General features: G+C 37.2%; 1 protein-coding gene and 1 pseudogene across 3 annotated transcripts in view; one reads left to right on the top strand and one right to left on the bottom strand.

Moving 5' to 3' along the window:
* GIMAP7 (GTPase, IMAP family member 7) overlaps positions 1-4,704 on the top strand; it is a 98,576-nt gene extending 93,872 nt beyond the window's left edge. For both annotated transcript variants that reach the window (XM_078343469.1, XM_003733939.6), the window contains one exon: positions 3,568-4,704. In XM_078343469.1, coding sequence (XP_078199595.1) covers positions 3,609-4,490 — 882 coding nt within the window. In that variant the 5' untranslated portion in view covers positions 3,568-3,608 and the 3' untranslated portion in view covers positions 4,491-4,704. The remainder of the gene's footprint in view (positions 1-3,567) is intronic.
* A 4,098-nt stretch (positions 4,705-8,802) lies between these two features.
* On the bottom strand, positions 8,803-11,687 carry LOC118143745 (14-3-3 protein zeta/delta pseudogene; annotated as a pseudogene). Its single transcript, XR_013524152.1, has one exon. The product of XR_013524152.1 is annotated as a 14-3-3 protein zeta/delta pseudogene (transcript).
* Between the last annotated feature and the right edge of the window lie 1,341 nt (positions 11,688-13,028).

Genomic DNA, 13,028 nt, shown 5'->3' with positions numbered 1-13,028 from the left:
CCCTGAGGAGGAACAGGGCACTGTGTCAGCAGCACTGCATGGAAAGTGCCGTGGGAGGGATGGGTGGGAAGGGGAGTGAGGAGATTGGTTTGCACAGTGTCTATGCATCTCATATGTAACAGGATACGCATGGCTCCAAGCTCACCCTTCTACGGGAAGTGTGGATCATTTCTGTAGAGTATTTTGAAGAGTAATCAAGATATATGAAACATGCTTATCAGGGTGCTCTGATATGCAGTGTATACTTGATAATGCTTACACTATACAAGGGTTAATTTTTTTATTTGTGGAAAATTTATACTAATTCAATGGTAAAAATAATATAAAGAACTTCCATGTACATATACTAAAATTCCACAGTTATCAATTCCACAGTTGTCAGTCTTGTTCAACTATTTGCTCCTGTTTGCAACTCTATTGCAGATTATTTTGAAGCAAATGTCAGACATTTACATCATTTTATCAGTAAATATTTGACTAAGTGTCTCTGAAAGATAAAGATAAAGGTATGTTTTTAAAAATCATATCCACAGTTTCACAAACAGACTTTAAAAAGCAGCTATAATTTTTAATACTACCAGCTGTATTCAGATTTCTCTGAAGATCTCAAAATGTTTAAAATAAAATCCATATGTTACAATTATTTGACACCTCTTACATTTCACTTAATGTGTAGGGTTTCACCTTCCTTGTTTCTTGTGTTAAATGTCTTTGTTTAAAGAAGGGAAGGTCTTTTGTCCAACAGTATTCATTCTGCTGATTGCATCCTAACAATGTATTTCACACGTGCTTCCAGTGTTTTCTGTGAATTTATATTAACGGGGAGGTTGGATCAGATTAAAGTTTGACTTCAAAACAGTACACACACACTCACACACACACAGTGAAATTACTAATACTACATTTTCAAGCCTCTTGGGACAATTCTTTGTGGTTCATCCTTGACACAAAATCAATTAGGTTTATTTGTTTAATTTGCTTTTAATTTTTACTGGTGTTTTAAAAGATGATTTTTGTTGTATAATTATGTAAACTATTTACATGGTCTCAAGATCAAATTTGCAAAAACAAAGGATATTCACAGAAGTCTAATGCCCATTTTCTGTTCCTGTCCCTTGCACCTTGCTCCTCCCATCTTCATATAAATAACTCTTTTGTTTGTTTAGTTTTCAAATGGTCCTGCCGTTGCTTTTTCACCTGCACATAAAAATTATTCACATATATAACTAATATTCCTCCTTGTTATATAAATGGTAGCAAATTGTACATTATTTTCTTCACTCTGCTTTTTTCACTTACAGTATACCTCAGAGATCTCGTCATACTGGTATATAGATATATTTCTCATTCCTTTTTGCAGCTGGGTGGTACTTTTCCGTATGAATATACCTTAGTTTATTCGACTGGCCCCCACTGATGGGCATCTGATAGGGTTTTGGTCTTCTGCTGTTACTAATAGTACTGCATGAATAGCCACATGCATTTTTCCTTCTGTATTTTTGTCATCACAGCTCTGGGGTAAATCCTAAAATTGGGATAGATAATCAAAGAGTAAATGCATGTGTAATTTTTTGAGGTATTGTTACCTGCTCCTCTAGAGGTGTTAAGATTGTTTTCCCCTTCACACTAGTCATGCAGGAAATTTCCTGTTTCCCCATATCTTTACCACCATATTATGCTGGCAAATGTGTGGACTTTTGCCATACCTATAGTTGAGAAATAGTTATCTCTGAGTAATTTTTAAGTTATTCTATGTATTTAATTTATTTTTCTCTACCGTGAATGAACTTGGATGTCTTTTTATGTATTCCAGAAACATTTGCATTTCTTTTTTTCCTTTGACTGCGTGTTCATATCACACCCAATTTTCTATCAAGTCACTGGTCTTTTGCTTCTCTACTTTTAGATATTCTTCATATAATAGGAAAAATAGCCTCCTTTGAGATAAATTGGAAAGAATGTTTTCTAGCTTGATATTTATGTTTTAATTTGTCTATGGTGTTGTATGCCTTAAATAAGTTTTTAGACTTTTATGTAATCAAACTTATCAGTCTCTTTCTTATACTATTTTATATCTTAGTTATAAACATCTTTCCCACTCCCAGATTGCAAAGAATTTACCCATTTTAAATTGTTTACATTGGATAGTTTTTACATTTAAATTTCTGATCTATTTGGAATTTATACGACACGAGGATTAGAATTGCATCCAATGATATGGTGATATAGTTATGTCAGTGTTGCTTATCAAAGTGTCCATCGTCTTTCCCATTGGTATGGGGTGTTGCTTCACAGAAGGGAAGTCAGTGTGATCGAACTGAATAGCAGTGAATGTAAAATGAGCAATGGTCAGTTTGTGAACTTTCCTTTTCTGTTTGATGGCATGTCTCTATTCACTCACCAATATCACACTGCTTTAATTAGGGAGACTGTAATTTTTAATTGTCTGGTAGAGCTGGTCTACCCTTGTTCTTCTTTTCCTTGGTTGTCTAAGCTAACCTGCATTTTCTTTCTTTCTTTCTTTCTTTTTTTTTTGAGATGGAGTTTCGCTCTTGTTAGCCAGGCTGGAGTACAATGGCTCGATCTCGGCTCACCGCAACCTCCGCCTCCTGGGTTCAGGCAATTCTCCTGCCTCAGCCTCCTGAGTAGCTGGGATTACAGGCACACGCCACCATGCCCAGCTGATTTTTTGTATTTTTAGTAGAGACAGGGTTTCACCATGTTGACCAGGATGGTCTCAATCTCTTGACTTCACAATCCACCCTCCTAGGCCTCCCAAAGTGCTGGGATTACAGGCATGAGCCACCACACCCAGCCTGCATTTTCCTTCATCCAAATGAACTTTATAATCAACTATTTTAGCTACAGAAGAAAAGATGACAAAATTTTAAAATTCATATTTATATAAAATAATGTTAAAGAATTATATATAGTTTCTATTTTATAAACTACTTTAAACATGAATCATTGTTAAATTTGGCCAAGTATCTTTCCTGCATCTAGCTAATTTTCCTCTTAGCCTATTAACGGGATGTGTTGTAACAATCAATATTCTCATATTGATGCACCATAGTAGTTCTGAAATAAATCACATTTAATCAGAGTCTATTATTTATTAGTGTCTAATTTATTTAGGATTTTTATATTAATATTCACAAATGAGACACATATGTAGTTTGTTGATGAATGGCTTAGGAATCAATATTGTCAGCGTTGGGAATCAATATTATGCTTGCTTCATAGAAAAAAATGTAACTTCTTCCTTCTTCTTCTGTGGTCAGGAACAGTTTTAGGTAGCTTTGAGATGATCAGATCTTAAAAGTATTAATAGAATTCCCCTGGGAAACCATCTATACCTGGTACTACTTTCAGGGGAAACTCTTTAACTGCTTTCTTTATTATTTCTTCCATAATAATTGGACTACTTCATCTTTCTCTTCTTACTGGGCTCAATATGGATGATAGAATATTACACATTTTCAGGAAGAAAGAGCAATCAGAAAAGAAGGTTGGGAAAGGGTCCCACTTAAAAAATTGGCTTTTTTCTTCTCTCTTCCTCTCCTTAAGGTCTTGTACGTGCCTAAGCTACAGAGCCTCCTGACGTGAGCATGGCTGAGAGTGAGGACCGCTCTCTGAGGATCGTTCTGGTAGGGAAAACTGGAAGTGGGAAAAGTGGGACAGCGAACACCATCCTCGGAAAGAAAATCTTTGAGTCTAAAATTGCTGCCCAAGCTGTTACCAAGACCTGTCAAAAAGCATCCCGGACCTGGCAGGGGAGAGACCTTCTCGTTGTTGACACGCCAGGGCTCTTTGACACCAAGGAGACCCTGGACACCACCTGCAGGGAAATCAGCCGCTGCGTCCTCGCCTCCTGCCCAGGGCCCCATGCTATTGTCCTGGTTCTGCAGCTGGGTCGCTACACGGAGGAAGAGCAGAAAACCGTTGCATTGATCAAGGCGGTCTTTGGGAAGCTTGCCATGAAGCACATGGTCATCTTGTTCACTCGCAAAGAAGAGTTGGAGGGCCAGAGTCTGGATGACTTTATAATAGAAGCAGATGTGAACTTAAAAAGCATTTTAAAGGAGTGCGGAAACCGCTGCTGTGCCTTTAGCAACAGCAGCCAAACAAGTGAGGCAGAGAAGGAAGCTCAGGTGAAGGAGCTGGTGGAGCTGGTAGAGAAAATGGTGCAGAGCAACAAAGGGGCTTACTTTTCCGACGCCATATACAAGGACACAGAGGAAAGGCTGCAACAACGGGAAGAGGCTCTAAGGAAAATCTACACTGACCAATTAAAAGAGGAAATTAAACTAGTAGAAAAGGAATATGAGCATAAATCAGAGGAAGAAAAGGAGGAAAAAATAAAATTGCTAAAAATGAAATATGATGAAAGAATTAAAAATATAAGGGAAGAAGCTGAGAAAAATATATTTATAGATGTTTTAAATAAGATTTTGAAAATGCTTTCAAAAATATGGCATATGTTTTGGTAGTAATATAAATTTTATTCTTTCTTCTTAATTTACTATGATTTGTTAATGTGATGAATCGTATTTTCCAAATATAATTACAAAAATATCTCCCTTTCCTTAGTTTTAATTAAGGTTTCATTGACAAATAAAAATTGAGTATGTTTAGGGTGTATAATATGATGTTTTAATATATGTATATGTACATTGTGAAATAAATCAAGGTAATTAACACATCTAGCACCTCTTGGTTACTATTTTCTTTGGTGTGGTGAGAACATTTGAGGTCTAATCTCTTAGCAAATTTCAAAAATGCAATACAGTATTATTAAGTATAGTCATCACGCTGTATGTTAGATGTCCAGAGCTGATTTATCCTGCATAACTAAAGTTTTTTTACCAACAGTTCTCCATTTCCCCCAACCCCCAGTCCCTGGCAACCAACATTCTATTCTTTGCTTCTGTGAGTTGTATTTTATAAAATTCCACGTGTAGGTGAGATCATGCAATACCTGTCTTTCTGTGCTTAGCTTACTTTACTTAACATAATGTCCTCTGGGTTCATTGATACTGTTGCAAAAGACAAGATTTATTTCTTTTTCAAGGTTGAACAACGTTCCATTATTAATAAAATGTTAATAATGCACCACGTTTTCTTTATCCACTCATCTGTCCATGGACACACTTGGGTTATTTCCTATCTTGGCTATTGTGAATAATGTGTAGTGAGCAAGGGAGTGCAGATATTCTATAATAATGCTCATTGCAGCATTACTCGCAATGGTTAAATATATATTTCAGTGGAATATATATTTATAAGTCATCTAGTTTATGGTATTTTTATAGCAGCCCAAATGGACTAATACCTAAAGGAAATGAACTATATCTTTATCACACACACACACACACACACACACACACACACACACACACACACACACACATTCAGTAGAACGTATGTTTAGTGGAATATATACTCCGGGGTCTCTGTTGGGCCTCTTTAATGAGGGCATGAATTCCATTCATGGGGCCTCTGCCCCCATGACCTAATCACCTCCCTAGGGCCTTTCTCCTTATACCATCACATTGGGGGTGAGGATTTCAACATACGAGTTTTGAAGGGTCATAATCATTTAGACCATAGCGTTCTGTTTCTGGCTCCCCAAAAATCTATGCCCTTATCACGTGCAAAATACATTACTTTTGTCTCAGTAGCCCCAAAAGTCTTGTTTCAGCATCAATTTTAAAATGTGACTTCAAAGTGTCATCTAATTATCATCTAAATCAGTAATGGGTGAGACTTAAAGCACAATTTATTCTGAGGCAAATTGCTTTCTGGTTGTGAATCAGTGAAATCAAGCATATTATGAGCATCAAACATAGTATGGTGGGAGAGGCATAGGACAGACATTCTCATTCTGAAAGGGATAAATAGGAATGAAGAAAGGAGTGACAGTTACCAAGCAAGTCCAACAACCTATGGCTCAAGAATTATCTTTTTTGGCTTGATGCTGTCAAGGCGCACTGATATGGAAGCCCTGCCTTTTGGACTCTTTTTGGTGGTAGTCTAGCCTCCAAAACTTTGCCTGCCCCTATGGCTTTGCTGGCTTCAGCACACACCACACCAGAGCCTGCCAGAGCTGCACCTAGGGGAGCTGAGCAAAATGGCAACAGAGTGTGGGGAGCAGAGTCCACAATGTGAGGTAAGGCTGGGCAGCAGTGGCCCCTCCTTTGAAATTATTTTGATCCCCAAGGTCCTAGCATTCTGTGATGGCGGTCAGCCCCAGGATTTCTGAAATGCTTTTGGGGTCATTCTCCCATTGTCCTCACTTAGATGGTGGGTCCTTGCTTCTGTTTAGATGGCTCACTGCCTTGATCAATAGCACATGGCTTCCATTGAGATGGCTGATCCATACCAATTTCCTTTATCAAATGATCAATAGGCCACATCCGTTTCTTTTCTGAAAAAGCTTTCTTATTTTTTTCCATTATGGATAGACTAAGAATTTTCCAAATGTTTAAGTTCTACTTCCCTTAGACCAACAAATCCATTTATATTTATCTCTTTCACATTTTACTATAGGCAGTGAACAGAAGCCACAGTGTATCTTCATTTCTTTTTTTTTTTAATTGAGTAGAGGCGAGGAACTAGGATGTTGAAAAGTAAAGGAAGGAGAGAAGGAGAGGAAGAAAGAGGAAGAAAAAGAGGGAGAGAGAACAGGAATATTGCTTCATTCTAAAAATGGGTATTAATAATGGCCGATCAATATTTTGTGTATTTAAAATGGAGAACTCTATAAATATTTATTGAGTTTACTTGTTCCGGATCTGAGTTGAAGTGCTGGATATCCTTATTAATTTTCTGTCTCGTTGAGTGGAAATCTCGTTATGGGTCTTATGTATCTGGGTATTAAGATCTCTTACTGTTACATTGATCCTTTTACCACTGTATCTTTGTTGCTTTGAAATCTATTTTATCAAATGTGAGAATTGCAACTCCTGCTTTTTGTCTATTTATTATTTATTTTTGCCATAGTATATCTTCAACACTTTGCTTATAGATTTTCTCAGCCAGATATCCAATTTCATCACTCACAAATTCTACCTTTCACAAAGCACTTGGACAATAACACAACGTAGCTAATTTCTTTGCCACTTTATGATAAGGATTTCTGTTCCTCCATTGTCCAACAGCACATTCTCCATTTCTCTCTGAGACCTCATCAGAATGGTCTTTACTATCCATATTTCTACCAATAACCCAAGTTATTGGTGTGTCTACTTAGGTATTTGCTAAGAAAATTGAGGCTTTCTGAACCTCAGTAGAATCATCCTTAATGGTCCATTCATAGCAATGCAGGCTTTCTCTAGCACAAACCTCTTACTTCCAGCCTCTACTTACTACCCAGGTCTAAAGCTGCTTACATATTTTAGGTATTTGTTACAGCAGCACCCTCAGTTCTTGGTACCAATTTTTGCTCTTAGTTTGGGCTGCTATTACAAAATGCTATAAGCTGCATGGCCTATAAGCGACAGAAATTTATTTCCTACAGTTCTGGAGGCTGCAAAGTCCAAAGCACTGGCAGATTCAGTGTCTAGTGATGGCCCACTTCCTCATAGACATGTATCTTTTCACTTTAACTTCACATGGTGAATGGGACAAGGACTTTCTCTTGAGCCTCTTTTATTTTTGTTTTTGTTTAATTTCTTATTGAGCCTCTTTTATAAGTGCACTAATCACATTTATGAGGTCACTACCCCCATGACCTTGTCACCTTTCAAGGGCCCCACCTCCTGTTATCATCACATTGAGTGTGAAGATTTCAACATATCAATTTTGTGGGAACATAAACAATCAGACTATAACAGATATATATCCAGAAGTGGGATTGGTAGATTATATGGTAGTTCTTATTTTTAATTTTTTGGGGAACTTCCATCCTGTTTTCTATAATGGCTGTACCAATTTACATTCCTGCCAGCAGTGTATGGGGTTACTTTTTTCCCACATTCTTGCAAAAACTTGGTATCTTTTGTCTTTTTTATAATAATTCTACGTACAGGTATGAGATAATATCTCATGTGGTTTTGATTTGCCTTTCATTGTTGATTAGTCTTGTTGGACATTTTTTCATATACTTGTTATAAAGATATTTGTGTGTCTTATTTTGAGAAATGTCTGTGCAGGTCCTTTGCCTATTTTTTAAATTGGGTTATGTGTTTAATTGTTGTTGAGTTGTTTAAGTTCCTTCCATATTTTGAATATTAACCCCTTATCAGATGTATAATTTACAAATATTTTCTTCTAATCCATAGGTTGTCTCTTCACTTTATTGATTGTGTCTTTTGCTATACACAATATGTTTGGTTTGAGGTAACCCTGTTTGTCTATTTTTGTGTTTGTGGCCTGTGCTTTTGGTGTCAAATACAAAAAAAAATCATCATCCAGATCAAGATATTTCCTGTGTTTTCTTCTAGTATATTACAGTTTTAGGCCTAATATATAACTTATTTAATCAATTTTGAGTTAATTTTTTATGCAGTTTGAGATAAGGGCCCCATTTCATTCTTCTGCAGGTGGATATCCAGTTTTCCCAACACCATTATTGAAGAAACTCTTCTTTCCTCTTGGTTTGTCCAACTGACCATAAATGTGTAGCCTTATTTCTGGATTTATTATTCTGCTCATTGGTCCATGTGTCCATTCTTATGCTAGTACCATGATTTTTCACTACTATAACTTTGTTTTAATTATAATAGTATGTTTTGATTGCTATAGCTTTGATTCAATTATTATATTTTGAAATCAAGCAGTTTGAGGGCCCCAGCTGTGTTCTTTTTTTTTCTTTCCTCCATTGCACTTTTATTTGAATGTAATATTTGGGACAATTATCCAAAAGGGCCAATATTTCCCAATTTAATCTGAGGTCATAATAAAACAAGCAACAAAACAGTGTTTGGGATTTCAGTTTCTCACCCTTATCATCAAGACTCCCTGCCTCCCATCATCAATATTTATTGAGCATTTACAGTGTACTAGGCACGATAGAACATACAGAAAACATTGTCCCTGCTCTTGAGGAGCTTACATTCTAAAAGCAAAAATACACCTCTTTTAAAATGGCATTTTTGTTTGGTGTTTTCTGCAAAGTACTGAGGAAATATTTTGTAAAGTGAGCTTTGGGTATAACTTAGCCCCATCATTATTTAGAGAACAGAGGAAGAGAAAAAGGAAGGATTTTAAAGGCAGACAATGACATTCAGGATAGGTAGGGTTTTAAAGGGAGAGAAACACAATCTCATCAACTAAGGAGAGACTTGCTGCAGAAAGTAGGATGAGGGAATAGTTTGTGGGAGGCAAGCAAAGGAGGCAGGGTATCACAGACATCGAGTGGAGCCAGAAAGATCATGCGGCCTTTTTCCAAGTACGCAGCCACCAAGTAGGAATGGTTGGTGTCAAGACAGAAGGCTAAAAAGGAAGGTAATCTTGTGACAAATAGAAAGAATAAAGGATCAAAGTCGAAGGCAGGCTATAAGAGTATCAAGAAGTTCTTAAAAACCAAAAAGTGATTTGGAAGCACAAAACTTATAGCTAATGCTACCTGATGTCATGATGGGCCAAGAACATTGTGGCTTCCTAAGTTAGAAAATGCCATATACCAAAATCTTAAATGAAACATATTACTTTTTTTTTTCCAGTCAATCTCCCCCTCTCCCAGAAAAAAATAGGAACTCATTTTTTTCAGGGTGAGGAGGAAGAGAGGGGATCATGGGACACAGTTGGAAACAGTAGTTATAGTAGTAGCATTTTTGTTGTTGTTATGATAAACTTTGTGTTTAAACTTGGTAAAAGCCCATTAGCTGCCAAGAGGGAATAAGGAATAAATTTCAAAAAATGTACAATTTCCTTTAGAGAAGTTTCAGAACCAAAAGACTAATTTACATGAAAATCTGTAGAGAAAGTAGTTGAAAAGTCCATTCATGAAACTTTTATTCCACTTACGTGAATTTAATACACATGTTCTTAACAATTATGCTTGGATTGTTCATGAAAATTTCATAAGACATTAAACAAAGCTAGCCATCATCTCAAGTTATTTCCCTGTTAACTATTTTTGCAGCACATGCATGTTAGGCAAGTATCAAAAAAAAATCACAAAAGCAAAAAACCTAAAAAAAAGTTAAATACATGGGTTTTTGTTTTACTGCTGTGCTTGATATACACAAAGTACCAAGCAATTCATTTTTACTGCATCTTTACTTTTACATTTGTTCTTAGGTTACCTAAAACATTTAAATACAAATAAAATGAGTGTGGCAAAAATAATGAAAGCTAACAGCAGGTAACTTTACAAATAATGAAATGTGAACCATTTCTGCCCTTATCCAGAGTAAAATGGGTCACAACTTTGTCTAAAGGAACACTTCTGCAGCTGTAGTCAAAGGTGTGAATATTGAGATTGAGTATTCCACAGATAGACATGGCTTAACATGTGGTTTCCATGGGATATTTGTTTTTACCACAGCCTTGTTAAGTGCTCCAAACCTTAAAGTACCCACAATTACTACACCTGTGACTGGAACCAGTGATCCCTTCTATCCCCCACCAGGACAAACCAATATGTAGGCAGTTTTCTTTGCTTAGACATGGAAGCAGTTTTAACACTGGCCCTTGTGAAGCCACAATGTACCAAAAGTACTATGCCAAGCATTTATTACTTGTATAAAAATTCCACGTCCCCATATTGGCCACCTCAAGATGAGAACAGACTAATTCCCTAAATGTTAACTGGCTCTACTCCCCTAATATTAAACATAAAAACCACATGGGAAATACAGAAATTCAAATAGAAGTAATATAAACCTGTCATAAATCATAAACAAAAAACTATTTGTGGGACGACATGGATGACAAATGGTCTACTGTGTAAATTTTAGAATGAGACAGACAAAAGTTGGAAGGCCGGTTAATTTTCCCCTCCTTCTCCTGCTTCAGCTTCATCTCCTTGGGTATCCGATGTCCACAATGTTAAGTTGTCTCTCAGTAATTGCATTATTAGCGTGCTGTCTTTGTATGACTCTTCAGTTAATATATCAAGTTCAGCAATGGCTTCATCAAAAGCTGTCTTTGCCAGAGAACAGGGTTTCTCTTGGGAGTTCAGAATCTCATAATAGAACACAGAGAAGTTAAGGGCCAGACCCAGTCTGATAGGATGTGTTGGTTGCATTTCCTTTTTGCTGATTTCAAAAGCTTCTTGGTATGCTTGTTGTGACTGATCCACAATCCCTTTCTTGTCATCACCATTAGTAACCTCAGCCAAATAACGGTAGTAATCTCCTTTCATTTTCAAACAGAAGACTTTGCTCTCTGCTTGTGAAGCACTGGGGATCAAGAACTTTTCCAAGAGAGACAGTACATCATTGCAGATATCTCTTAGCTCCGTCTCAATTTTCTGTCTGTATTCTCGAGTCATCTGCTGTTTTTTCTCGGCACCTTCCTTCTTTTGTTCAGTACTTGAGATGACCCTCCAAGATGACCTACGGATTCCTACATTTTTATAAGCAACGGAGAGAAGATTCCTCTCCTCATTGGATGATTCAGCTCCTTGCTCAGTTACAGACTTCATGCAGCCTGCCATGTCATCATATCGCTCAGCCTGCTCGGCCAGTTTGGCCTTCTGAACCAGCTCATCTTTATCCATGACTAAATGTTCTGTGTCCTGAGTGGGTGGTGGCGGCGGATGGACAGGAGCTCAGCAGTCTTTGGGCGGCGGCGGCGGCGGCGGTGAGGCTGAGACTCTGCCGCTTTGTTCTTTTTGTTGAAGGTTGCCTTGGCTACTTAGGGTTTTTGTGGTTTTTATGTTTAATATTAGGGGCTAAAAAATGGCACTAGAATTTTCATAGAATTTCATTCACTATATAGATTGCTTTGGGTAGTAAAGACATTTTAACAATATTACTTTAATCCATAAACATTATATATATAAAATATAAATATATACTTGTATTTATTTGTGTCATCTTCAATTTCTTTTTTTTTATTTTTTACTTTCTTTTTTTAAAAAAATTTTTTCTTAATTTTTTTTTTTTTAATTTTTTATTGGATTATAGGTTTTGGGGTACATGAGCAGAGCATGCAAGACAGTTGCGTAGGTACACACATGGCAGTGTGCTTTGCTTTTCTTCTCCCCTTCACCCACATTTGGCATTTCTCCCCAGGCTATCCCTCCCCACCGCCCCCTCCCACTGGCCCTCCCCTTTTCCCCCCAATAGACCCCAGTGTTTAGTACTCCCCTTTCTGTGTCCATGTGTTCTCATTTTTCATCATCCACCTATGAGTGAGGATATGCGGTGTTTCATTTTCTGTTCTTGTGTCAGTTTGCTGAGGATGACGTTCTCCAGATTCATCCATGTCCCTACAAACGACACGAACTCATCATTTCTGATTGCTGCATAATATTCCATGGTGTATATGTGCCACATTTTTCCAATCCAGTCTATTATCAATGGGCATTTGGGTTGATTCCAGGTCTTTGCTGTTGTAAACAGTGCTGCAATGAACATTCGTGTACATGTGTCCTTATAGTAGAACGATTTATAGTCTTTTTGGATATATACCCAGTAATGGGATTGCTGGGTCAAATGGAATTTCTATTTCTAAAGCCTTGAGGAATCGCCACACTGTCTTCCACAATGGTTGAACTAATTTACACTCCCACCAACAGTGTCAAAGTGTTCCTTTGTCTCCACATCCTCTCCAGCATCTGTTGTCTCCAGATTTTTTAATGATCGCCATTCTAACTGGCGTGAGATGGTATCTCAATGTGGTTTTGATTTGCATCTCTCTGATGACCAGTGACGATGAGCATTTTTTCATATGATTGTTGGCCTCATATATGTCTTCTTTCGTAAAGTATCTGTTCATATCCTTTGCCCACTTTTGAATGGGCTTGTTTGTTTTTTTCCTGTAAATCTGTTTGAGTTCTTTGTAAATTCTGGATATCAGCCCTTTGTCAGATGGGTAGACTGCAAAAATTTTTTCCCATTCTGTTGGTTGCCGAT

Source organism: Callithrix jacchus, chromosome 11 (assembly GCF_049354715.1).
Source record: "Callithrix jacchus isolate 240 chromosome 11, calJac240_pri, whole genome shotgun sequence".
Lineage (NCBI taxonomy): Eukaryota > Metazoa > Chordata > Mammalia > Primates > Cebidae > Callithrix > Callithrix jacchus.
The sequence above is the reverse complement of the archived record's forward strand: the minus strand, read 5'-3'. Positions and strand labels throughout refer to the sequence as shown.